The sequence below is a fragment of the Trichosurus vulpecula genome, chromosome 6 (assembly GCF_011100635.1).
Source record: "Trichosurus vulpecula isolate mTriVul1 chromosome 6, mTriVul1.pri, whole genome shotgun sequence".
NCBI classification, from domain to species: domain Eukaryota; kingdom Metazoa; phylum Chordata; class Mammalia; order Diprotodontia; family Phalangeridae; genus Trichosurus; species Trichosurus vulpecula.
The window spans coordinates 28961931-28989619 of record NC_050578.1 but is presented as its reverse complement, the minus strand read 5'-3'; the positions used below and the strand labels follow the sequence as shown (position 1 = coordinate 28989619).

At 38.8% G+C, this 27689-nt stretch overlaps 1 protein-coding gene across 5 annotated transcripts in view; it reads left to right on the top strand.

The window, feature by feature from the left end:
* The window catches only part of IRF2 (interferon regulatory factor 2), a 145444-nt gene that overhangs the window by 55910 nt on the left and 61845 nt on the right, over positions 1-27689 (top strand). For all 5 annotated transcript variants that reach the window (XM_036763760.1, XM_036763764.1, XM_036763763.1 and 2 more), the window contains one exon: positions 23088-23180. In XM_036763760.1, the coding sequence (XP_036619655.1) occupies positions 23094-23180 (87 nt within the window). In that variant the 5' untranslated portion in view covers positions 23088-23093. The remainder of the gene's footprint in view (positions 1-23087; positions 23181-27689) is intronic.

The window sequence follows — 27689 nt, the reverse complement described above, 5'->3', positions numbered from 1 at the left end:
ATAGGGTAGTAGTGGTTTGAGTACATAGATGAGGATTGGATGGGACACATGAAGAGGTAGAATCAACAGAATTTAGCAACCCATTGCATATAGGGATTGAAAGAAGGGGGAAGAGCCCATGATTATTTCTGGGTTCTCTGAGGGACAGTAGTAAAAAGGAAAAAAAGGGGAATGTGAAGGAGGACTAGGTTTATAAGAGGAAAGATAAAGAGTTCTATTTTCAACATGTTGAATTTGAAATGCTGATTAAATATCCCAGGGAGACAACAAGCAGACAGATGGTAAAGTTGGGAAGTTTAAGTAGTTCGGGTGAGTAGGACTTATGTCCTGTACTAAGGTGGTGACTGAGAGGATAGAGAAAAGGGAACAGACATGAGAGATATGGTGGTGATGGAAGTAATGAGATTTGATCAATTATGGGAAATATGAGAGGTGAAGGAGAGGAAAGAAGCAAAGAAAACCCGCCATTATAAACACCTCGAAAACTAGTTGAAGGGTGCTCCTGCAGAAGGAGTTTAGTAATGATAATAGGAATTAATAGTAATAATAGTAAAGTCAGCCGGAGGAGCCCTTTACCTCTGTGGGCCTTACATATAAAATGAGGAGATTGGACTTCCAATGCCTTCCAAGGTCTTTCCTAGGTCTAAGTCTGTGATAGGATGGCACTTCCTGAACGGCACTTTCCCCACTCTGCCATTCTCGTTCCTAAGTACTTCCATGGACTTTCACTTTCTATTAGTGATGTTTTCATTTTCTCTGGAACATTTTCAATATTCAAAGTGCTTATCATGTTCTGGGGCAAATATTTCTTACTGATGTTTTAGGGAAAAGGCAAATCAGTACCTAGGCTGGCGTTGGAAGGAACCACTTGCTGAAGATATGCCCAAAAAAGTTCATTTAAGTTGCTGAAGCTGTTTGTTGTACCTTTGGGCTAATTAAAGTTCTGGCTGACTGAGAAAAGGGAATATGGGCAGTACAGAAAGTGAAACTGTATTGGGAATGCCAACTTTTGGGGCTTTGGTGAAAACTTCAATTGTGTCCTGCCAAAGAATGTGGAGTACTAAAGACTCCAGAGACAGGATGTTTAAATCACTGTCACTCAGGCTGCATATTTTATTTCTCTGAACTCTCTCTTAGTGTTCCCCCAGGCAAAGAGCTCATGCAATACTTTTTGGGACCCACCCTTCAGTTTTTTATAATTTCCCAGTGTGGCATGCAATTATCAATTAATGCAGCATTTAGAAAAGTGGCCATGAAGAGAATAGTTGGAGGCGAATCATCTTTATTTCTTTAAAAAAACAAAAAAGCCATCTCTGTCGTTATCCCATGAAGAGAATGTACTCTATCTCTGCAAAACTCATGAGGACTCCTTGTACCTCTCTAAGCCACTGTTTCCACACAGAGAGGGAGAATTCATGTTTTAAAGGAACTATGGCCTGTCGCTCCTCACCTACATGGAAAACTCAGGTCTCCTTGCCTGGATATTTGACACTCAATTGGGGTTTCACTCAGAAAATGCATGTGTGTGTGTGAGTGTGTGCGCACGCACGAGTGCACAAATTCACCTGTGTGTGTATTGCTCTTTGTGTTGAAAAAAGCCTCAGTGTCTGGTTGAGCTATAAACTGATGGTGAGTAATTTGTTAAACATGGCAAAGAGTTGAGAATCTTCCGGAGTTGAGCATGCTTGCTTAGATTGAGCTGTTTAGCTCCTCCTCATCCCCAGATAAAATAGGTACAACTCTGGTTTTCCTATCTAATGTTTTCCAGAATGAGCTTTTCCTCTGTATAGAGGGATCCTGCTACCTCTCCACCAAGGGGAAAAATTCCCTTTCCAACCCCTTATTTTTGCTGATAAAGAAACCTTTCTCTTTCTGTCATGCATCCATTGGTCCTGCACCCTGCTTTCTTAAGTTGCTGCTTATGAACCTCCTCCAGGTTGTATAGCTCTTTCCTGAAAGGCATAGACTGTTATTTAGTCCTGCTTGGAGCCCTTGTTAGATTGATTTTGACCACCCCTTGAAACACAGGAGAGGCAGCATGGTGCAGTAGATGGGGGCAAGGAGACAGAGAGGGAGAGAAGGAGAGGAAGAGGGAGGGAGAGAGAAGAAGAGGAGGAAGAGGGGAAGCAAGAGACAGAGATGGGGAGAGAAAAAAGAAGAGGGAGAGAGAAAAAGAGGGAAGGGGGGGAGAGAGTAGAGGAAGAGCAGGAGACAGAAGAAAGGGGGAAAGAGTTTACATAACCACATTCTATAGGCTATGGTACTAAGAAAGTCTGTGTGTCACTTGTGGGTTTATTTTTTATTTTTTTATTTTTATTTTTAATCATTTATTTGTTTATAGTATCTACATTTTTTATTTAGTATTTTTAGTTTTCGGCATTGATTTCCACAAGATTTTGAATTATAAATTTTCTCCCCATTTCTACCCTCCCCCCACTCCAAGATGGCGTGTATTCTGGTTGTCCCGTTCTCCAGTTCTCCAGTCAGACCTCCCTTCTGTCACCCCACTCCTCCCATCCCCTTTCCCCTTACTTTCTTGTCGGGCAAGATAGATTTCAATGCCCCATTGCCTGTATATCTTATTTCCCAGTTGCATGCAAAAACACCTTTTTTTTTAGCATCTGCTTTTAAAACTTTGAGTTCCAAATTATCTCCCCTCTTCCCTCCCCACCTACCCTCCCTAAGAAGGCAAGCAATTCAGCATAGGTCACACGTGTATCATTATGTAAAAGCCTTCCACAATACTCATGTTGTGAAAGACTAACTATATTTTGCTCCCTACTATCCGGTCCCCCTTTATTCAGTTTTCTCCCTTAACCCTGTCCCTTTTGAAAGTGTTTGCTTTTGATTACCTCCTCCCCCATCTGCCCTCCCTTCTACCATCCCCCCTTTTTTATCTCCTTCTTCCAGCTTTCCTGTGGTGTAAGATACCCAGTTGAGTGTGTATGTTATTCCCTCCTCAAGTCAAATCCGATGAGAGGAAGATTCACTCATTCCCCCTCACCCGCCCCCTCTTCCCTTCCTACAGAACTGCTTTTTCTTGCCACTTTTATGTGAGATAATTGACCCCATTCTATCTTGCCCTTTCTCCCTCCTCAATATATTCCTCTCTCATCCCTTAATTTGATTGTATTTTTTTAGATATCATCCCTTCATATTCAAGTCACCCTGTGCCCTCTGTGTCTGTCTGTCTGTCTCTTTCTTTCTCTCTTTTATATATATACATATGTATATATATATATATATATATATACACACACACATATATATATATTTTCCCTTCAGATGCCCTAATACTGAGGTCTCATGAATTACATACATCATCTTTCCATGTAGGAATGTAAACAAAACAGTTCAATTTTAGTAAGTCCCTTATGATTTCTCTTTCTTATTTACCTTTTCATGCTTCCCTTTATTCTTGTGTTTGAAAGTCAAATTTTCTATTCAGCTCTGGTCTTTTCACTGAGAAAGCTTGAAAGTCCTCTATTTTATTGAAACTCCATATTTTGCCTTGGAACATGATACTCAGTTTTGCTGGGTAGGTGATTCTTGGTTTTAATCCTAGCTCCATTGACCTCCGGAATATCGCATTCCAAGCCCTTCGATCTCTTAATGTAGAAGCTGCCAGATCTTGTGTCATCCTGATTGTGTTTCCACAATACTCAAATAAGCCTTATAATATTAGAGAGTTCACAAGACTGTAACAGGTCAGCATTCTGATTTCCTTTTTAGGGTCTCTGAGATCCCTTGTAATCTCCTTCTCTGTCATAAGGTCACAGAGATATAGGAGAGATTAGCAACCTGCTTTTTGATGATAGCAGTGCCTTCTTGGGGATATGGCCCACCTTTTTGCTTTAAAACTAAGATCTCTCTCTCTTCTTCTTCTTCTTCTCTTTCTTTCTCTCTCCTTTTCTTTCTTTTCTTGTTATAATATCCTGCTTATGCTTCTCTTATGTAATTAATCATGATTTGTTTTGTGGTTATTTGTGTATATTATTTTATGTTATAAAGTACCATATCCAAGAGGAGACATTATTGAAAAGCATGTTTAGCTAGAAAAAGGAGATAGACCATAGCACAAATGAGAAACAGTGGTTGGACAGATAACATGGTATATCTGTTGGTACCCCTGAGATACTCAAAGAAGCAGAATAAGGCCTCCATTCAATATTCTGATGATGATATATGGGAAGAAATGAGTGTAAATTACACATTATAAAAATCTATGGTAGAGATTCCATCTATATCAATATAAGGAGTACCCATATTGAAGAGGTCACAGATTTGCCAAATTAACCACTTTTGTACCACCTCCAGCTATTATATCATAAGCTCCATCAGAATCTTTTCTTATTTATCTTTGTATCTCCGGTGTGCTCTGTACGAAGCAAGCACTTAATATGGGTTTAACTAAATTGGATTGGGGATTGGAGTGGCTGATAAGATGCTTTTGTAAATGGTTATCTCTAAGCCCAACTCAACTTAATCGTCTCAAGGAGGAAATATTCCCCCAAAAGTTAAAAACAACAATAAAAGAAAGGAAAAAAAAATCTTTGTAGAAAACTGAAAAGTGATTAAAACAAGAAAAAAGTGACTTAAATAAATGAATAAATGTCATGGAGTTAGAGAAGGCAAGGAAGAAATTTCTGTGGAGAAAGAGCAATAAAGTAACAACAACACAATACAGAAGTAAAACTGTAATCTTCAGAATGATTAATGAACACAGTAAGAGAAACTGACATAAGATCAATGAAAATGCTATTGAGGAAAAACACCCAAATATGAGACTATAGCTTGAAACGGTTGGTAGAAAATCTTAATTAATCAATGGATTCTCTAAGGAATAGAAGGGCCCACTTGGAAGACAAAAAATAATGCAGAACAAACCAAAAAAGAATTTAATAAAACTTACTAAAACAAATGGAAGTAGACTTGTGATCTCTGAAAATGAAAGTAATGGAGCTACGGCACAAGGCTAGGCAAGGTAAATTGATAATTGCTGGTCTCTCAGAAAAATATGAAGAAGCAGGGTTTGAAAACTGTATTTTAGGAAATAATTTGTGAAAGTCTTGAAAACTGAGGACAAAGTGTCGGTCATTAGATTCCATAGGATACCATTAGAAAGGAATTTCAAATTTAACTCACACAGAAATTTGATTGCCAAATTTCAGCCCTTCAATGACAGCATCTTATAAACAGGTAGAAAGAAACAAATCACATTTCAAACAGCACTAATTTGACTTACACAGCATTTCTCATTGAGGGTGGGAAATTAAAGCAATTTGGATTGATAGCTCTATGTCTGTATATCAGAAAGCAAATAAACTGATGGTTGCTAGAATTGTGTTATCTGGCAAAAATGGAGAAAACAAATGGTAGGTTTTTATTACAAACAATTCCACAATTTCTTGTGAGAGAGAGAGAGAGAGACCCCGAGAGCAGCTTTGACTAGGGCCTTTGACATATAAATCTGGCCCCAAGTACAACCTTAATAAAACAAATAAGATTTTGAAACCAGAAATAATTAGATAATGATTCATTGTATTTTATGTTCTGCATGGAGTAAAAAGTGTTTTTTTGTGGGTATAAGGGCAAACAATCAGACTTTTTTCTATTTTTTCTTTTGGAGTCCTTCTCATCACTAAGGCAATCAAGTCCCTTTGATTGAATCTTGCCCTTGTTTGTAGGAAGGCCCATACCCTTTTGCTAATTAGATCAGGAGAGGTGTGAAGCACTCTGACCCTGAAGAAGTATATATATATTCTCTGAGGTTAGCACTTTGTTTGGGGCTCACTCATTGGAAGACTGTTGATATGGAGACTCTGGGTAGCTGTCAAAGAGCCCCTTGGCTTTGAAAACCCAGATGTTGGTGCTTCTCTCTCTTTCACTCTGGCAATTGTGTATGTGTTGCTATTGTTAGACAGATAGAACCTTGTCTGTTGATTTGTGTTATTTTGCTGTGTTGATAATTTCTGCTTGTAATTTCTGTTCGTATTTGCTCTGAGGTTCAGAGTGCTGACTTTTCCTCCTGAACTAAGTCAATGATATACATACATACATACATACATATATATATATATATACATACACACACACACATATATTGTAAACCCCTTTAAGTTGGTTTCCTTAGAAAAGCAGATCAAAGAACTTGTGCTAGCAGCCCTCCTGTGTGCTGGTGTTATTGGCCTTACACCTCCACAGTAGCTGCAAGTAACATTGTTGTTTCAGAGGGTCCTACATTTTTAGAGTGACATTGAGAAAATATTGGCTAGAAATATTTGCAGCAGTGTTTTTAATGAAAAAAATTAGGGAGTGGTGGAACAACTTGTGGTATATGGATGCAGTGGAAAATTATTGTTCCATAAGAAATACAAAAAATTTAAAGAAATACGTGAAGACTTATATGAAGTGGTACGAAATGGATGAAGCAGATCCAGAAAAGTAAAACACATACTGACTATAGCTGCACTAATGAAGACAGTCAGCAACAAAATGCCTTTATAATGGAAGACATTAGTTTTACCAACTTACTATTAAAGTGCACCATTCTTCCAGGGGGTTATGTCTCTATCCCTCGTGTTTTGGCTTACTTATTTTTAGGTTTCATACTTAGTGGTTTGTGTGTTTATTTGTTTTAATTGTATCATCTAATTCAGTCCTCTCGTTATGTAGCTAGGGGTGGCAAAGAAGGGAAAGAGAAATACTCAAAGTAGTGAAACTAGTTAATGGCAGACCTGGGAAAAATAAAACAAAATCTTGTCTCCTTCCTCCCAATCCAATCTAAATTGCATTGGCTTTCAGTGTTTATCTTATAAATATTTCAGTTTATTTCAGATCAACAAATATATTTGTTGAGAATAAGCATTTTAGTACATTTGTGGCATATTAAATATTGACTTATGCAGTTAATATTAAAATATAGTAATGTTGGATTTTGCTGGTTTACATTCTAGTCTAAAAATAGCTTTTCTGGTTTAATCAGTCATAAGTTATAACGAATTCCAACCTTATTTTTTAAAACTCAGTTCAAGGACTCATGTAGAAGGAAATGATCTCACTCACCAGCTGCCTATCTTTTTAATTTCTATAGGTTAAAAAAAAAAGCAAAACCTAATTGATAAAAGGAGATACAATGCCTAGCACGTGAACTTGTATAGTTGGTGGAGATTATACTGCATTGGGTGACCCTTGTCCCCATAAAAGATGCAGACTTTGCAGGATATTACTGCTTCTAATCCCTAGGTTTTTATCTAGGTTGTGTCTTTTTATGGATCTGCTAAAGATTCATCTTCCTGAGTTCAAATCCAGTCTCAGACACTTAGTAGCTGTGTGACCCTGGGCAAGTCACTTCACACTGTTTGCCTCAGTCTTTTCATCTATAAAATGAGCTGGAGAAGGAAATAGCAAAACCACTTCAGTATCTTTGCCAAGAAAACCCCAAATGGGTTCACAAAGAATTGCGTGTGACTAAAATGACTGAAAAACAATAGCAGTAACAAAAGACTCAAAAGCTTACTAGTGGACACAGGTGAAGAAGGGGCATTTGATGATATGAAAAACTGTTTTATCTCAGCCCCTGCCTTCATGCTTCTGGAGCTGCAAAAAGTTCATGTTGGAGACTGGAACATGCATCATCAGCATGGTATTGCTCTCACCTGGCCCACACTGCTCACACCTCTCTACTCACCAGCTCTGTACACTCTTTTCCAGCAAGTGGACTGATGCAGAAAATATATAACCATGACCTGGGAAAAGGGGCTGCTTGCAGTCAAAATCCTACTTGAAGCATGGAAGCACCATCTCAGGGGGTCTTCCCCCTTACTGTTGTCCACATAGTGAGCCTTCACCTTACCTGGTGGTTCAGTCAATGTGATGTCTCCCTGACACTGTGCCATTTTTCATTTGGTTCCACTTGGCTGCCATTTACAATCATCCTTCAGCATCCGTCTGTTTAATTTTTGTGAATTCAAGCATTCATGTGGTTTTATTAGTAACCTCATTTTCACTTTCATGTTGACAACAGAGCACATTCACAGCTATGTACAGTAAAGAAAAAAAATGACAGACTTGATGCTATGCTGCAAAAAAGAGGAAAGTATTTGTAAAAGTGTTTGTGAATCTGCTCCTGAAAGTGCTAAAGTAAGGTTTCAAGTGCATGATGAAAAGCGGCCAAGTTTGTGGGTATATGAGAGGGTGATCCCTCCTGCCCTCTCTCCAGTGCTTGTGGGGCCAAGCAAGGGTCTCCCCAGTGAACAGCAAGCTGCCTCAGGCAGGAGTTCAGACTTGCACAGGGACCGAGACTCATCTCAAGGTATATACTTTTCATGGGGACACAGAGCAGAAAGGGAGATTCCAGATGGCAGGTGTTGCCCCTTTCTCTTTTATAGCTCGAGGGTCTTCTTACGTTGCTGCCCCTGACCTTCTCTGTCTGGTGCTTTGTTGTCTGTTCTCTCCATAAAATGAATTTTTATGAAATGAAAACTTTGTGGGTTATTTCATGTCATTGTGTTAGGAAAAGTACATATTATCAGAATTAATGTTTTGTTGCAAAGGATTATATGCAGAAAAGTGTATTTTCAGCAGTCTCTAGTAAAAGATTACAGTTTTTGGTGGTTGAAGGAATCTAGCCCCATATTTATCATGGGCTCAACGTATCAACATTTGCGTTTTCGACTTTTGTGCCCGCCGTTTTCTAGGAACGGTATTCCTGCGAAAGTTGAGGATCGACTATGTTCTGGGACGTTGCCATAAGCAGACAGATGCACTGCTATAAAACCTGAACCTGGATGCCCCAAGGATCATCCAACCTGATAGGACCTTCTCCCTACAAAAAATCTTGGAGTTACTAAATCTTAACCATACATTTTAGCAGTAATTGACCCCATAGCAAGTGCAGGACAATTATTTTCGCAGATACTTGTGTATTCTTTCAGCAAACACAATACCTGTGCCCAAGGTTAGGCTTCCATCTCCATTGAGCTCCTACCCCTCTTCTTGTATCTTCATGTGCCTCCTGAAAAAGTTTGTGGGAGCCATCTACCTTTGTCACAGTAGCCCAGTGGTGGGCCTTGCCACCCTTTTCAAAGGCTTAACGTAGTTGCTTATGACTTTTGGTTTACCTAGTACATCATTAGATCATAGAGCTGGAACAAGAAGGTCCTCAGAGGCCATCTTGTTCAGTTCCTTCATTTTACAGATGATGAAAGTGAGGCTCCAGGGGTTAAATGATACGTCCAAGGTCTCATAAGTAATAAGCATTGAGTTTGAACTTAGATCTTCTGAAATATGTGCTCATGCCTAGGACTCAGTGGGGATTACAAGCTGGAATGCTTCAACCCTAGACAACTCTTCATCTCTCGCTGGTTGATGATGATATTAGGGTTTGTTTGGGTTTTTTTTTTTTGCGTGTGTGTGTGTGTGTGTGTGTGTGTGTGTGAGAGAGAGAGAGAGAGAGAGAGAGAGAGAGAGAGAGAGACAGTGACAGAGACAGACAGATCATTTTATAGGACTTTAATTCAAAGGATCAAAACTACTCTGGAAATTTCTAGATACATACTGATGCCTCAAAGCTGACTGTCTTAAATAAATGGATATTTTTTGTTTTGTTTTGAAGGACACGGACACAGTTAACTTCATGTCACTGCATAAATGTAGTTTGAAATTGAGTACAAATTTTAATTGAGTAAAGTCGATTTTCAAAAGGGGATTACTTTCTGCTTCTGCTGGTCTTTTCTGTTAATATTTAAGCTAAGCTCCAAAGTAGAGAATTGGCTTTGTATTCTGGAGGAAGGTGCAGTCAGGCGATGGAGTAAAATCCACTTCGGATACGTATAAGCCAATATGTAATGAGGACTTTAAGAAATGTTTGTTCTTTTCCAATAGATGAGAGATCAATGTTATCTTTTCCATTTGTGAACTCTTCTAAAGGCATTTTTTGGGTAAAAGTTCAAGCAATGACAATATCAAGTCACTTTAAAACTTATCTTTTCAGCATTTTTCTTGAAAATTAAAAAAAAAGACATTTCAAGGAAATAACTTTAATTTCCCAGCCACAACAAGTTTGTGGTATTATTTGATGTGAAAAATGTCGCATAACATAGATGTATCCTGCTGCATAAGAACACTCTCAATTTAAAAATCTTATTTAATATTTAATTTTTTCCCAATTACATGTAATTTTTTTTTCAAATTTTGAGCTCCAAATTCTCTCCCTCCTGCCCAATTGAGAAGGCAAGCAATTTGACATAGGTTATACACGTGTAGTCATTCAAAACACATTTCCATGTAAGTCATTCTGTGAAAGAAAACACAAACCAAAAAAATAAAACCAAAGAAGAAAAATAAAATTTTAAAAAAAGTATCCTTGTTCTGCATTCAGGCTCTACCAGTTCTTACTCTGGAAATAGTCAGCACCTTTCATCAAACGTCCTAGATCATCATACAATATTGATGTTACTGTGTACAGTGTTCTCCTTGTTCTGCTCATTTCACTTTGCATCAGTTCATGTAAGTTTTTCCAGGTTTTTCTGAGAGCATGTTACTCACCATTTCTTAAAGTACAATAGTATTCCATTACAATCATATACAACTTGTTCTGCCATTCCCCAATTGATGGACATACTCTCAATTTCCAATTCTTTGCCACCACCAAAAGAGCTACTATAAATATTTTTGTACACATAGGTCTTTTCCCTTTTTGTTTTTTTGTCTCTTTGGGATACAGATCTAGTAGTGTTATTGCTTGGTCAAAGGGTATGTGTGGTTCTATAGCCCTTTGGGCATAGTTCCAAATCATTCTCCAGAATGGTTGAATCAGTATACAACTTCACCAATAGTACATTAGTGTTTTAATGTTCCCATATCCCCTCCAACATGTATCACTTTTGCCAATCTGACAGATGTGAGGTAGTAGCTCAGAGTTGTTTTAATTTGCATTTCTCTCATCAATAGTGATTTAGAGCATTTTTTTAATGATTATAGATAGCTCTGAATACTTTGTCTGAAAACAGCCTGTTCATATCCTTTGACTATTTATCAATTGAGGAATGGATCTTATTTCTGTAAATTTGATTTGATTTTCTATATGTTTAAGAAATGAAGTCTTTATCAGAGAAAGTCATTGTAAATTTTTTTTTCACAGTAATGATTGTCAACTATGTGTTTCCCTCCATCCTGTTTTCCTCCTGTTTATCCTACTCTATCTCTCCTTTTATCCTGTCTGTTGTCAAAGGTGTTTTGCTTCTGACTTTTACCTCCCCCAAACTTCCCTCCCTTTTGTCAACTCCACTCCCCCTTTTTCTTACCCCTTCTCCTTCTTACTTTCCTGTGTGGTAAGATAGATTTCTACACCCAATTGAGTGTGTATATTATTCCCTCTTTGAGCCAATTTCGATGAAAATAAGGTTCATATGCTACCCTTCCTGCTTCCCCCAATCCCCTCTCCACTGTAAAATCTCTTTCAGGCCTCTCTTTTGTCAGATCATTTATCCCATTTTACCTCTCCTTTCCCCCTTCTCCCAGTGCATTCTTCTTTCTCATCCCTTAATTTTATTTTTAGATAATCATACCATCACATTTAACTCACACCTCTGCTTTATATCTCAGGAGTATTTCTATACTCCTGACTGCCCTAATAATGAAAAAGTTTTTTAGGAGTTATAAATATCCTCTTCCAAAGGTGGAATGTAAACTGTTTAACCTTATCAAATCCCTTATGATTTCCCTTTCCTATTTACCTTTTTATGCTTTTTTTAAATCTTGTATTTGAAAGTCAGATTTTCTATCCAGCATTTCATCAGGAATGCTTGAAAGTCCTCTACTTCATTGAATATCTATTTTCCCCCCCTGAAGGATTATACTCAGTATTGCTGGGTAGGTAATTTTTGGTTGTAGTCCTAGCTTTTTTTTTTACCCTCTGGGATATCATATTCCAAGCCCCCCAATTCTTTAATGTAGAAGCTGACAAATCTTGTGTTAAACCGACGGGGCTCCACAATATTTGAATTAGTTTTGTTTTTTGTTTTTTGTTTTTTTGGCTGCTTGCAGTATTTTCTCCATGATCTGGGAGGTCTGGAATTTGGCTATAATATTCCTGGAAGTTTTCATTTTGGGATCTCTCTCAGGAAGTGATTGGTATATTCTTAAAGTTTCTATTTTACCCTCTGATTTTGGAATATCAGGGCAGTTTTCCTTGATAATTTCTTGAAAGATGATGTCTAGGCTCATATTTTGATCATGGCTTTCAGGTTGTCCAATAATTCTTAAATTATCTCTCCTGAATCTATTTCCAGGTAAGTTATTTTTCCAATGAGATATTTTACATATTCTTCTGTTTTTCATTCTTTTGACTTTGTTTGATTGTTTCTTAATGTCTCATGAAGTCATTAGCTTCTACTTGCCCAATTCTGACTTTTAAGGAATTATTTTCTCAGTGAGTTTTGGTACTGCCTTTTCTACTCAGCTAGTTCTATTTTTAAGGAGTTCCTCTCTTCAGTGAATTTTTGTATATCCTTTTTCCGTTTGGCCCATTCTGCTTTTCAAGGCATTCCTCTCTTCATTGGATTTTTGTACCTCTTTTACCATTTGACCTATTCTCTTTTTAAGGTATTATTTTCTTCAGTAGTTTTTTGTGCCTCATTTACCAAGCTGTTGACTCTTTTTTCATGAATTTCTTGCATCACTCTTATTTCTGTTTCCAATTTTTCCTCTATCTGTCTTACTTGATTTTTAAAGTCCTCTTTGAGCTCTTCCATGCGCTAAGACCAATTCATATTTTTCCTTTAGGCTTTGGATGTAGGAATTTTAACTTTGTTGTGTCTTCTGAGTGTGTGTTTTTGTCTTCCTTGTCACCATAGTAACTTCTGTAGTCAGAATTTTTTATTCTATTGTTTGCTCATTTTCCAGCCTATTTCTTGATTTTTAATTCTATGCAGAGTAGGACTCTGCTTCCCAAGTGGAGGGGGCACTGTCCCAAGCTTCATGTTTTTAGTGTAGCTATTTTCAGAGGTAATTCTGGGGATCTGTAAGTTTTTGGCTCTTCTAAGATAGTATGATCTATAGAGGGGTGTGTTTAGTACTTTCCTGTACTATGCACTGGTTTGTGAGCAACCATAAGCAACTCTTTTCAACCCTGGAACTGTGACCAGAGTCCCTGTTCCTCCACAGCTGCAAGCTTTGCTGTGCTAGTGCTTCTCCTCACATGGGGACTTAGACCCAGGACTGTGACCCAGATCCAAATACAGGCAATGCAACAGAGTCCTACCCCTGGTGCCAGCAGAGGGACTCCTGTAAATCTCCTTTTGACCCATTGTCCAACCCCCTTACCGGCTGTGGGTTCAGAGATCTGGAAACCACCACTTCTGCTACTGATTTGCTGGGGCCTGGTATGTGTTGATGAAGCCTGTACTGGACTCTTTCACTCTGGTGTAGCAGACCTTTCTTACCAACCTTCTAAGTTGTTTTGGGCTGGAAAATTATTTCACTCTGTCTTTTTGTGGGTTCTGCTGCTCTAGAATTTGTTTAGAATCATTATTTAAAGGTATTTGGAGGAGTTTGGAGGAGAGCTCAGGTGAGTGCCTGCCTTTATTCCACCATCTGGGCTCCACCTCTACACTTTCATTTTTTATATTAATATCACAAACATTTTCTCTCTCTTCCCTAACCCTCCCCGCATTGAATAATTTAAAAAAAATCTTCCTAACAAATATGCATAGTGCAGCAAAACACATCTCCTCCTGTCCAAAAATGCATATTTCATACTGCATTTTAAATCCATCACTTCTATAGCAGGAAGTAGGTTGCATGTTTCATCTTTAGTCCTCTTGGACTCATAACTTATCATTGCATTGATCAGAGTTCTACATTTTTCAGAGTTTTTCCTCATAATGTTACCATTGTGTATACTGTTCTACTCACTTCACAATGCATCAGTTCAAGAGGTCTTCCTGTCTTTTTATGTGGCATAGTTACAGTTCATTACATTCTTGTGCCTTAATTTGTTTAGCCATTTCCCAGTAGATGGGCACCCACTTAGTTTTCCATTCAGGCTACTATGAAAAGTACAGTTATAAATATTTTTGTACACATGAGCACTTTTCCTCTTTCTTTCATCTAAAACAATTTAAAAACCTTGACAGTGGGCAATGTCAGAAAATACCTTTCTAAGGAACATGTATTTTTGAATTTGAAATCTGACTTTCTAATTTCTGACTGGTCAACTACAGAAAAATCAAAGGCCAAGCTAGCTTCCTGTTGGTCAAATTAGTGGGTACCAAAATGTGCTACTATTATGTGGAATTTGAGGCTCAGATAGAGATATCATGAGTAGCATGAGAGGAAGAAAGCTTAGTTCTTAATTTTTAATCAGTTGTGCCTTGTAAAAGCTATATAAATAAATGAAAGAACAAATGAATGGATGAAAAAAACTGCATTTATTAACCACATGCTATTTGCCAGGTACTACACAGGTTTTTGGGGATAGATGGTCTCTGATCTCAAAGAGTTCACATTCTTTTTTTTTTAATATATAGCATTTTTTTTTTATTTTCAGTTTACAACACTCGGTTCTACATAATTTTGAGGTCCAGATTTTCTTCCCTCCCTCCCCCGCTCCTTCCCCAAGACTACATGGAATCCCATATAGCTTCCACGTATAACTTCGCATTGAATTAATTTACACACTAGTCAAGTTATGGAGAAGAACTGTGATCAGTGAAATGAATCATGTGAGAGAAGAAACAGGACCAAAAAAAAAAAACAAAAGAGAGAAAAAGAAAAAAAAAGGGAGGGGGAAGGCTAGCATGAAGTATGCCTCAATCTGCATTCATATTTCATAGTTCTTTCTCTGGATGTAGACAGCATTCTTCATCATGAGTCCTTTGGAGTTGTCTTTGTACCTTGTGTTGCTAAGAAGAGCGAAGTCTGTCAGGGTTGGTCCTCACAGAATCCATATATCTGTGGTTGTGTATAATGTTCTCCTGGCTCTGCTCTGCTCACTCAGCAGTTCACATTCTAAAAGGGAGAGGCAGGCTACAGGGGAATGATTGCTAGAGAAATCAGTTTTTGTGTTCTAGGTGTTCCAAAGATGGTGAGTAGAGCTATAAGGTGGTTTATTGTCAAACCCTCTCCAGAAGCAGTGGTAGTACTGATGAGGTTACTATTCTCAAAGCAATAGGGAGAAAAGTAGAAGAAGGCTTATTGGGAGAGCTGAGTATGTACTTACTGTCTCACCAAGCAGGGCCACTTAGCTGTAGGATGGGAGTTCCAAAGTTGAATGAGTTGACTCTCCTAGAGAGAGAAAGGGAGACATGGTCTCTGGAGGGTGTTGTTCCAAGTCTTGTGGTTTGCCCTTCATTCTCGAAGAGGACCATGACATTAGGAAGATGGTGACAGAACTTGCAGTTGAATTGGATTTGAGTGAGGGAAGGCTGTGCAAAGTCACCAGGCTCACTTTCTCCTCCAGAGCCATGTGGGCTCTGGCCAGACATCAATCCCAACAACTAGAGATGACCCAGGATTCAGTGGGAGACCTTGACCTTTTTAAACTAAGGTCTTTTCACGTTCTTACTTTGGGTAAGGCAATGCCCATTCAGTTTCAAGCCTAAGGAGACACTGAGCAAGCAAAATGCTCAGTCTGGTTGGCTGGATGAGATGAGGTGTTCTCTGAGTTTGACTAGCTATGTAGAGTGAGTTAAGTATTTTCATTCAGTCCAAATCAGAACTTCTAAACTTCCACCGCTGTAATCCACTCCCATGCAGGGTTGTTGTGAGACTCAAATGAGACAATATTTGTAAAAAGTCCTTAGCACAGTGCCTGGCACATAATAGGCACTATATAAATGCTTTCCCGCTTCCCTTCCTTTCCCCATTGACATTTCACTTGTGTTAAGCAGAGGACCCTAGCAGGCTCCATATCAATTACTCTGCCCAATTAAAACTGAAAAATGAATTCTATTGGTAGCAATGATAGCTGGGCACCAGAGTAGACCATATTGTGAAACAGGGCTTTTTTTTTTTAATTACAATTCCTTCTAATAAAACCAAGAGAAAACCCTTCATTGAGAAACTAGGAGTGACAGTGATGCCAAGAAACTCTTAATAACCTGATTGGATTCAGTCTGATTTCCAGCATGGATTTATGATTTCATGGAATCCTAGAAACAGAACACTGGAAGTAATCTTAGAGAGCATAAAGTACAATGCGATTATTATTTATTATTATTATTATTTACAGATAAGGTAACTGAGTTCTATTTGCAATATTTCCGGTTTTCACATTTTAGAATGTGAATTCGATGCAAATTTGCTTTCCATTCCTGATGAAATGAGGTATGTTGAAATCTGCTCAACATAGCCTCCAAGCAAAAAGGGCTGGCTTGAGACCTAGAAGTGGGAGGTACGTGTACTTCCAGTTATGCAAAGTTCGTTGTGTAACCTTGGGCAAACACTTATACTCTTTGGCCTTAGTTTCTTCATCTGTAAAATGAGGGATTTGAAAAAGATGATCTTTAAAGTTCCATCCAGCTCTAAAATTCCATGAGATCAGTTACAAAGTAATAGGCACCGTGACGGTTACCATGGAGGGATATAATACAGATAAATAAAATCAGAGAATTTTAGAATTCAGAGGGACTCTAGTAGCCATCCATAGTCAACCAATACCTGAAAAATACTCCCTTCTACAACATAACTGACAAGTGGAGATCCAGCTTTAGGACTGCCAGTAATTCCTGCCCTCAGGGAGTTTACCATCTGATCATAAGTAGGCATACCCCACATAATGGTGCCTTTCAGCCAAGCCCCATTCTAACATTAGGTTGCCATCAGTATCATCCAACCAGTTCCAGATAATCCTACCTCAACCTTGTTGCCTAGTTTAAAAAAGTTTTATTATATTGGGGTTGTTAGCCTGGTTAGACTCTAGACTCTAGAGCTTTCATTTTTGGGAATAACAGAAGAAAAGGTAGGAAAAACAGGTTTGGAGCATAAAAGGCCTTGAATGCCCTTCTCCCTTGCCTTCCTGTCACCCCCTTCCTCTGGCCCTAGACTGACCAGACCCATCCAGTCTGCTCAACGGCTCACATCCCTTGGATGGGTTAGGAGTCAATTCAATTTAATAATTTTTTATTAAATATCTACTATGTGCCAGTCACTGTGATAATCGTACAGTCTAATGGGAGAAGAAAACATATAAAAGGAAGCTGGAATGGGGGTGGGGGGAAGGAACACCATGCATGTGAGAGTTAGTGGGAAAGTCCAGGTCCTGCCTTATACTATAAAGGAGAGGAATTTAATGCTTCAGCCTCCAGCCTTCCAGTTAGAGGAGAGAGGAGACAGAAATTTGGGAAAGTATTGAGGTTCCAAGGCTGAGTTAAACAGCAAGATGAGGAGATTTTAGGTGATATCAGCTTATCCTGGAAGGGCACCTTCATCTCTGGTGTTGGAGTCAAATAGAGCTGCAGATAGAAAGAGTAGAGTGAGATGAGAGGTGCTATCTTTATGCTGGTGGCATGGAGGACCACTGGGCTTTACCACTTCTGCTACTGCATCCTAATGTTCTCTAAACCTTAACACCTGCTCTGTTTCTATGCCCAGCAGACTCTGGGGCACTATCATCTGACCTATCAATGTAACTGAAAAACTGCCCTGCCACAGAACCCTTAGGTCTTCTGGGTATTTTCATCCATCTTATAGCTGAACTCTCTTTTATATCCTGTCTCCTTCGGTTAAGAGTGTGCGCTTCTTGAGGGGAGGGACTGGATTCCTTTCTTTGACGTGCCTGTGGGGTAGGGTAGGGGGGCTCTCCCCATACTTAGCACATAGTAAACACTTAAAATAAATTTTAATTTATTCATTCAGCCAAGGAGTTTTTTGTGGGTAACTGTTAAAAGATTTCTAAACAGGGGAATGATGTTATCAAAACATTAATTTAGGAAGATTAACTTACCAGTCACATGTAAGAAAAGTAGGAAAGAGATAAGACTGATAGGAGGCTGTTACATTTATGCATGAGATAGTATGGGCTTGTAGAGACAATAGGTCTGATGCAGTAAGTTCATTTTGTCAGAAAATGCTATTTATGCACAGGAAATAGTGTGGGTAAATCAGCAAATAGCATTACTCAGGATGGTTGGAGTTAGTAATGTTACCTTGTTTTTTAGAAGGTAAAAACATAGATTTAGAATCAGAGGAAACCTAGAAGGCCATTTAATCCCACCTCTCATTTTTAGATAAGAGGAAACACACACACACACAGCTATAAAATGACTTGTTTGAGGCTTAGGAGAGTCGGGATTTGAACTCAGGACTTTTGGCTCCAAATCTTCTACTACACCAACCTTATTTTCCAGCACACTAAACTTCATTTGACACTTCAAATTAAATCAGCTGAAAGCTCATCATCACTATAGCATCATCACTTTTATTCACTTAATTCCCAGGGCTGTGAGAAATATAGGAGATAACATATGTACAGAACTTTGCAAACCTTAAGATTCTATGTAAATTCTGATAATTATTATTGGTATTATTGGTAGTAGTATGAGTACAAAAATGTATCATTAAGTTAATCAATAAACATTTATTGGTAGAACCAAAAATATTATTCAATTAGTTAAAAAATCACATTTATTAAGTGCCTACTATGTGCCAGCACTGTGCTAAGGATTTAAAAGGAGGCAAAAGATAGTCCCTCAAAGATCTTATACTCTTCCTAATTGGGTTCTTAACTTGAAGCTCAGTACCATGAGACAGCCATTGTCAAGCATGGCCAAACTGTGGAGTTTGTTTATGCTTGGTTCTGCTTGTTTATCACAAGGGAAGTTTTAAAAAAAAAAATTGAGAGGGACTGTTTGAGAGAGCAAAGGTGGGCTAGTGATAGTAGTGCTGGAAAAGAAAAGAAGAAATATTAGTGTGTCTGTGAAACATTTTTTAAATGCCAGAAGATAACAGAAAATATTTTTAGAGTGAAATACAGACAAGGACAGTTCTGGAACTAGCAAGCTGAATTTATTATATACTTAGAAAAAAATCTAGGTAGATAGAATGGAGATTTGCAGTTTGCTATCCAGTCTTACTATTCTGTGCTTTGTCTGCATTTGTTGATATCTATCAAGTACAGCATAATAAGAAATTTCATAATTAAATAAAATTAAACGTAAGTAACAAATGAAATGGTTTAGTGTTGCTATGAAGTATTCATTTCCCTCCTCAAGACTTCCACACCTCCCCTCTCCCCTTTGACTCTTATTTAACTGAGAAAATCGAGGCCATGTGACATGAGTTCCTTTTCCCATTGTCTTCCTCTCAGAATGCTGACATAATGTCCCAAGGTCTCCTCTTCTCCAGTCTCTGACAAAGAGTTGGCTCTTTATCTTGAGGTCTGGCCCAATGGCTCCCATATTCAGTCACCTCTAGAGGCTTCCTGCAAAAAAAAAAAAATGATTGAATTCTAGTTCTTAAGTAGCAATTCTCCTCTAGTTGGGGAGACAGGATAAAAAATACATATGTCAGATAATAATACTATTATTTGCTAATATTATAATTGCTATGTTACTAACACTGAGATAGTAGTAAGTTAAATAAGTTAAGTAGCACTATAATAAAGAACAATAAAGATTTCCCAAGCTAATTTCATAAGTTAATACAGAATAAATTGCTAAATTTATGATTTTAATGGTCCAGGTCAATGATCTCAGGCTTCAGAAGTAGGGCTGGATTGGTGTAGGAACATTCCACAGGTAGGAGGTGAATCTTGAGCTGGATATTGAAGAATGGGTATTAGCTAGGCTGAGAGGAGAAGAGGGTCATTTCAAGTGGGAAGGGAAGTCATGGCTGTGGGCCACTGCAAGGTAGTTTGGGGGCGTCTTGAGAAGACCTATTGGTCTGAAGTGATTGGTTTTGGAGTAGAGTAATGAGAGAGAATACTAAAAAAGTAAGTTTGAGTCACAAATCTTGCATGTGAGGGATAATCTGTACTATATCTTTAATTGGTTTAATAATCTTTTAAATGGCTTCATGTTGGATTTTTAAGCTTAGTATGTGTTGATTGATATCCTTTGTAAGAAGGGAAGCATGTATCCTTGAAAAAGTGATAACTATTGGAAGTCCAGGTTGTCAGGTGCTGCACAGCTCAATCTGAGCCAACTTTTGAAAATCTAGACTTGGAAAATGGGATGATGAAGAGGAATGAATGAATGAAAAAGCATATATTAAATATCTACCTTGCCATGTGCTAGACAGGAGTAATACAGAAATGGAAGACAATAGTTTCTTCAGTAAAGTAACTTACATTCCAGTGGAGGAAATAACAAGTATAAGGGAGTAATGTCCAGAGAAGGGTGCTTTGGTTCAGAGAGTTACAGGTGGTTGTTACAGGGAGCCGATTGATGGCTGTGTAGATGACTGCATGAGATGTGAAGTATGTTCTAGTGTGGGACCACATAGTGAGTGGTTTAGGTGGCTTTGTGCTCCTTTACTTACCAATCGGTTTAGCTTAACCCCAGGGCAGGAGTTCCAATGCTGAGCGGGTTAATTTTTATAAGGGAAAGGGAGGAAAATTACCTGAAATATGTTAGTCTTATTTTACCTTGGATGTTGAATTTGTTGAAAAACAAGTCAGGCATCATCTTTGCCTTTACGTCTTGGGTTAGATTTTATTACTCAGATATCCACTCGATTTGTGATCTCATCAATGTGGGAACTCCACCCAATGAGGCAGATGACAGTTCATCCACTGTCTATGCATCCTGTACAAATCTTTTCCATGTCTTCCATGCAATAGGGGATCCACTTAATGTGCTTGGGACCTTCCTCTCATTCCTGCAACTTTGTGTGGATACTAATAGAGCGTGTGGGTGGCTATCCACTAGTCATTCCACACTCTCTCTGTGTGAATGAGCCATCTTTTTTCCTGTTTATACACTTCTCTGACGACTTTGTTTATACATCACTGCTCTTTCGTTATTTTTTTTGCCTGTAATGTGTTACAGCTTGCTCATTTTTACCCTGTGTGGACACAGGATGAGTGATGAGAATCCCCAGAAATCAGAAATGTACTTTTAATTTTAAAAACCTACTAGTTATTGAAGGTAGATCAGGAAAGACTTCTTAAAAAGGAATTTTAAAAGAGAATCTTGAAGGAGAGAATTGTGTCGGCTGTTTGAAGGGAATTTCTAGGTATAAAAGAATTTGTAGAGTTGAGATAGGATGAAAGAGAGAAAGCAACAGAGAATGTTTGATTAAGGCAAAAAGGGTGACAGAATACTAGAGAACTTGGAAAGTGGACAGTTTTTATCTAGGATATATGAATGAATCAATGAAAAATAGCATTTACTACATTTACCTACTATGTTCTAGGCAGTGTGCTAAGTGCTGGGGATACAAATACAGAAGGGAGACATTCCTTGACCTCTCAAAGTGTTTACATTCTAATAGAGGAAACTCTCTCTGAAATTATGTGTGTACATATATATCTATATATACACATATGTGTGTGTATGTGTATGAAACAAAATAGAGATTGATATATAGATATATGTCAGTATATCTATATAGAGATAGAGGTTTACATGGGATAGATCTATCTATAGATATCTATATCATATTTTATGTATATTGATAAATCAATCTCTATCTCTATTTTGTTTCCTGTATATTGATCTCTATCAGTCTCTTTCTCCCCCCCCATATCCATCCATCCATCTATCTTTCTAATCTGTCTGTCCTTCTATCTATTATCTATGTAATGGAGAAGGAAGAGAGTATTGGTCTGGGATGACACAGGGCCTGTACGTGGATCCATAGGTCAAAAGGTTGTCATGCTTTTTCCAGTAGCAATTTGTCAAATTGATTTGACTGCTGTTCCCAGAGCAAAGGAAAAGAGAGGGGAAGAGGTGGCAAAGGTGAGGATGGGGCAGATAACTATTTGTCCGGGTGGGCCCAAGTCTTCTGGAAGATGACAGGATGTGGTCTGAGGCTGGCTAGATACAGTACTTAGGAGTGTTTATACGTACTCGCTTGCTCCAATATAGTGGCAAGTCAAAGGGACACATGAGAATTAAAATGAATGATTAATTTAGGGTTTCAAAATGCCATGTTAGCAGTTTAGAGCATATTTACAATATGAGGTATCTAAGGTGGCTCAGTAGGTGGATCACTGGGCCTGGAGTCAGGAAGACCTCAAGTCCTTAGACACTTACTAACTCTGTGTCCCTGGGAAAGTCACTTAACTTCTGTTTGCCTTAGTCCACTGGAGAAGGAAATGGCAAACCACTTTGCCAAGAAAACCCCATGGACAGTATTGGTGTGCTGTGATCCATGGAGTCACAAAGAGTCAAATATGACTGAATGACAACAACCAAATACGGTACTTCAGATACCAAAAAGGATTGGAATGACCATAAAGGCTCCAGATATTTGCCAGAATTGCAGCATCGCAGATTTAGTGATAGAAGAGACATCTAATTCAACTCCTTCATTTTACATATAGCAGAGGAGGTTAGGTTTCTTGTCCAAGCTTACACAACTAGTATCAGAGGTGAGATTTGAACTCATGTCCTTTGGCTTAGAGCCAGAGGGTCTTTCATAATACCACAGTCCCTCCTCATCCTAGTTATGCCGTTAATGGTCATCTCCCCATTCTTTGAAGTGTAGAAATGGGATATTTAAAAATATCTGTTAAGTTGACTGGTTATCTGGTATAAAACACAAGCTAAGTGTCTGCAGTTGTCTCTGTGTGAAGGTGGTGTGATGTGTAATGCCTCAAGGGAGATGAATAGATTGGTTTTAGGGGATTTTTCTGTCTAGGCATCTGTCTTTGGGGGGATCCAGCTGGCAGTCCCACCTGACAGCTGATATAAATGGACCAGGTGACTGATGCTGTCCCCTCTCCCACTCAAGGGAAAGGCGGATTTTGAGCCTGAAATGGAAGATAAATGAGTGTCTCCAAGACAAAGAGCCTGAATTTACTTTTTCTGCAAATGATACGTTTGGAGATAGAGGTAGACATCAGAGACGCAGAACTTTCTTCTGTAACTGCGAATCTAGCTGCAAACCCATCTGATGTGGTCTTTTTCCTTCTTTAAAAGGGAACTATGCCTGTGGAAAGGATGCGAATGCGCCCGTGGCTGGAAGAACAAATAAACTCAAATACAATACCAGGGCTAAAATGGTTAAGCAAGGTAAGCTGGTTGTTTCTGTGTGCGTGGGAGGGTGTGTGTTCGTGTGAGCTAATGCATGTGGTCAGATGAAAATCAGAGGAAGCCTGATGTCCACATTTTCAGAAAAAGAGACAAACTCAATTGCTCGCTGATTTCAAACATAGAAAGCTAGGCATATGTGTCTTGCTGTGATTGGGGTTTTTTTTTAGTTCTTACTAACTTGAGCTTCTTAGTCTTGGGATGACCATTTTGTTTGCCAAGTGTTCCTCTATAGTTATGGGTCTTTCCACTCCTTTTTGCATGCCTCATCATCCTTCTGATGCTCCTTCCCCCCGTGTCCTTTCCTACCAGAGTGTACTTCTTGAGACAGAAAAGGTGAGGAAAGGTTTCCACAGGATTTCAGAGGGACCTTTAGACTTCATCAAAGTTATTTTTTATAACTTAGATTAACATTAACTTAACATTGGAGAATGTTATTTTACATTTGAGGAAACTGAGGCCCAGAGATAGATTAATTCACTCAAAGAGCAGAGATTCAACCCCAGATTTCTGACTCTAAATCCAGGGCTGTTTCCACCATACCACCCTACTTCCCCATTGTAACCCTGGGCATGGTTTCTGCTTGAATGGATTGTAAGCCAGGTTGAAATAGGGAGTTATTTGCCTGGAATTAGCAGTCTCCTTTGTGAGTGATTGCCTGCTTTTGAAATGACCTTTTGAAGAACATTGGAGCCAGGGCATGAGGCCTGCAGCTGTGTGGCGTAAAGCATATTTGAGTCATACAAGGAAGCGTCCCCTGCCCAGTGGGGTAGGTATCACTAGTGGTGTGCCACTGGTCTGGCCTGGGGTTAGGTTAGAACCTTTCTCCTCCTGTTTTAAATGACCTGGGACCTTTCCTTGCTAGGTTTTCAGTAGCCTTGTGGTCACCCTATGGGGCATCACTTAGAGCAGTTTAATTAAGGTAGTGCCCTCATCGTTCTAAGTTTTATGATCAATGAAATTTCTCCAAGACCCAGCATTATAGAATTTAGAGGCAAAAGGAAACCTAGTGGTCATCTAATCCAGACCTTTCATGTTACAAATGAGAAAATAGAGATCTAGAGGGTTATGATTTGCCCTGGATCATGTAGATGGAGAATAGAAAAGCTGAGGTTTCAACTCCAGTTTAATCAGTCAATAAGCATTTGTTAAACACGTACTGTGTGCCAGACACTCTACCAAGTGCTGGGGATACAAAAAGAGGCCGAAGACAATCCCTACCCTCAGGGAGCTTAAACCAAATGGAAAAATTCATTGTTCTTTTCACTGTACCTTAACACCTCATGTTGTATATGTCACATAGTAAACATTGCCTTATTATTATTTTTTGAAGCGCAAGGGTACCCCTTTAAACTCCAAATGGGTGGGTGTAGTACGCCACCTTTCCCGTGCTAGTTATAATTCCATCTCTTAAACAAAATGCTTGTATTCCTTTATTATATACATTGTATCTGAGTTTATTATAAGTACATATTAAACAAGCAATTAATAAATGTTTATTGTACCCTTTCTTTGTGCAGTGCCCCATGCCTACCTGTTGGCAATAAAAGTATTCATTATGCTTCTGTTTTGTTTAAATTGTTTTTAAATGAGAGGATCTAGCTTCAAATCCCAACTTTAACATGACCCAGAACTAAATCCAGTGTTCTCTGACTGGGACAGAGTATAGTGCGGCTGCTGTTACCTCCCTTTCACTTCCTACTGTGCCTCTTGAAATTAGAGTAATCCTTAGTACTACTGAGTTAATGGGTTTTTTTTTGAGATCCCCTCAGTTTTACTCTCTGTAAAATGGTGATAATAATGCACCAACCTTACAGTCTTGTGGTGAGAATCCATTGAAATAATTCATATAAAGTGTTTTTTAAACTTTAAAGTGTCACGTAAGCATAAGTTATTATCGTCAGGCAGCTAGGTGACCCAGTGGATAGAGCAGTGGACCTGGAGTCAGGAAAACCTAACTTAAAATCTGATTTCAGACACTTACTAGTGGTGTGACCTTGGGCCAGCCGCCTAACCTCAGCCTGCCTCAGTTTCCTCATCTGTATAATAGGGATAATAATAGTGCATACCTGCTAGGGTTCTTGTGAGGATGCAGTGAGATAATAGTTGTAAAAAGGTGCTTATACTGCACCTGGCACATAGTAGGTGCTTAATAAATGCTTGTTTCTTTTCCTTTAATTTTAAAATTTTGTTTATTTTATTTTGAACTTAAAAAATAAAACAACCATTTCTATAATGTAGTAGAATTTTTTTTTTAAAAAGATGATTGTATATGAAACTGCAAATCTATTACATACAACTTGTTATTCCCTTCAAATATATGATAAAGTTATCATGTAACATTCTTTTTATTCCTTTTTTTCTTCCCATTTGACACAAATATATATATATATATATGTATATAATACACACACATATACACAGACACACACATATGTAAAGTCCTTCTATACGTACTTCTATTTGTCAGTTCTTTTTCTGGATGCAGATAGTGTCTTACTTCATAGGTCTTTTGTAGTTCATTTGGGTATTTGCAGTAGTCTAAATGACTTTGTCTCTTAAAACAATATTGCTTCCCTTTATTACCTGTATACCCCTAGCAAAGTCACTCAAATTCTCATTGGTACAATCAGGGGATTGGATTAGATGATCTTTAAGGTCCCTTTCAGCTCTAAATCTACCTTCCTATTTCTTTGAGTCTGGGAGAGAGGCTGGAGAAATTATTGCCCTGGGACTTCTCTCATCATAGGCTGTCCTGGCAAAGAAAAAAAAAAGTCATCTCCAGGTGGTCAGTCTACAGGTGATGTGCCTCTGTGACTAACTAGGTTGGTCCTCAGGGAAACAGTCAGTCTGTTACTGGGACCATACTTTGAAGCCTTCCCAGGATGGACAAACCTTCCAGAGTTTTCTCTCCTTTGGGATGGAATTCAGGAAGTGAGGGTCACCCCGACTGAGCATGCGGGGGCCATCTAGTATGTGCAGTCTTGCTCCAAGGCCATCAAGGGTTAAAATAGCCTTTCAAGGTATTGGAAAGAAAGAGAGAAAGAGATTGGAAGTCAAGGGACCTGAATGTGAATCCTAACATGACCTTGGATAAATCACTCAAACCTCTTTGGGCCTCAGATTTCTTCACCTGTAAAATGGGCAGGGGTTTGACCAGATAGTCTCTAGGGTCTCTTCCATTCTAGGTCTGTCATGCTTTGAGGGGAGGCCGGGCAGGACTGTGTATAAATCTGACATAAACAGGATCTTGTGAGCTTCTTTGTTGGGGCAAATTTTGTTTTTGTCACTGCCTTGTAAAATTGTGTGTGTGTGTGTGTGTCAGAAGTCAATAGTTCCTTATGCAATCCTCTCGTTCTTTTTTCGTACATTCAAATATTTGTGTTTGTTAATAATTAAGTTTCAAAAAGAAAATGTTAAAAAATGAAAACAGGACTGGATGATAGACTTGCCTCCATACTGAGGCTTCCCCCTCACGTGAACTCCTCTGTGGCCCAACCTCCCCCTGCCACTTTCCCACCTACAATCAAGCAGTAGTTTCAATCTTCCCACCTACAGTATTCTCTTGCAGATAGCATGGTATAGTAAGGTCAGGCCTACAAGCATTTGTGAAGGGGTTTCTATGTGCCAGGCGCTGTAATAAGTACTGAGGATTCACAGAAAGCATCTCCTTACCCCCGCCCACCGTCCCAAATCTCTGCTTTCAGGGTGTTCACAAAGTGATTAAGGGACTTTTTTCCTTTGGATGACTGGAGTTTTCTTGGCAAAAATACTGGAGTGTTGCCGTTTCTTTTTCCAGCTCATTTTACAGGAAACTAAACAAACAGGGTTAAGTGACCGGCCCAAGGTCACACAGCTAATAAGTGTCTGAGGCTTAATTTGAACTCAGGTCCTCCTGACTCCAAGTTTGGTGCTCTGTCCGTTGTATCACCTAGCTGCCCCTTGGCTCAAGTATTAAGACATGGTTTCAAGTTCCATTTCTGCCACTTATTAGTTGGATGACTATGGACATATCACTTCTTGCTTCTGGCTCATTTTCCTCATCTGTAGAAGGATGAACTTGAAAGGTCCTTTTCAGTTCTCCCATCCTGTGAGTCTATGGATTCTCCGGAATGGTGGTTTTGAGCAACATTTTTCTTCTTTCCTTGTTTTTATTCTTTTTTTTTTTTGGAGGGGGGGAGGCAGGGCAATTGGGGTTAAGTGACTTGCCCAAGGTCACACAGCTAGTAAGTGTGTCAAGTGTTTGGGATCAGATTTGAACTCAGGTCCTCCTGACTCCAGGGCTTGGTGCTCTATTCAAATTATGCCACCTAGCTGCCCTGCCTTCCTTATTTTTCAACTGTTGCTCTGTTATAACTGCTCTCCTGATGCTGTTCACCCTTAATGGACCTTGGCCTCAGTCAGTCCCTGGGAGAAGGGTAGCATAGTAGAAGGGTCTGTGAATACTCTGTTGCTCTGAAGTCCTTGGGAGCTATTGTAATGTGGGAATCG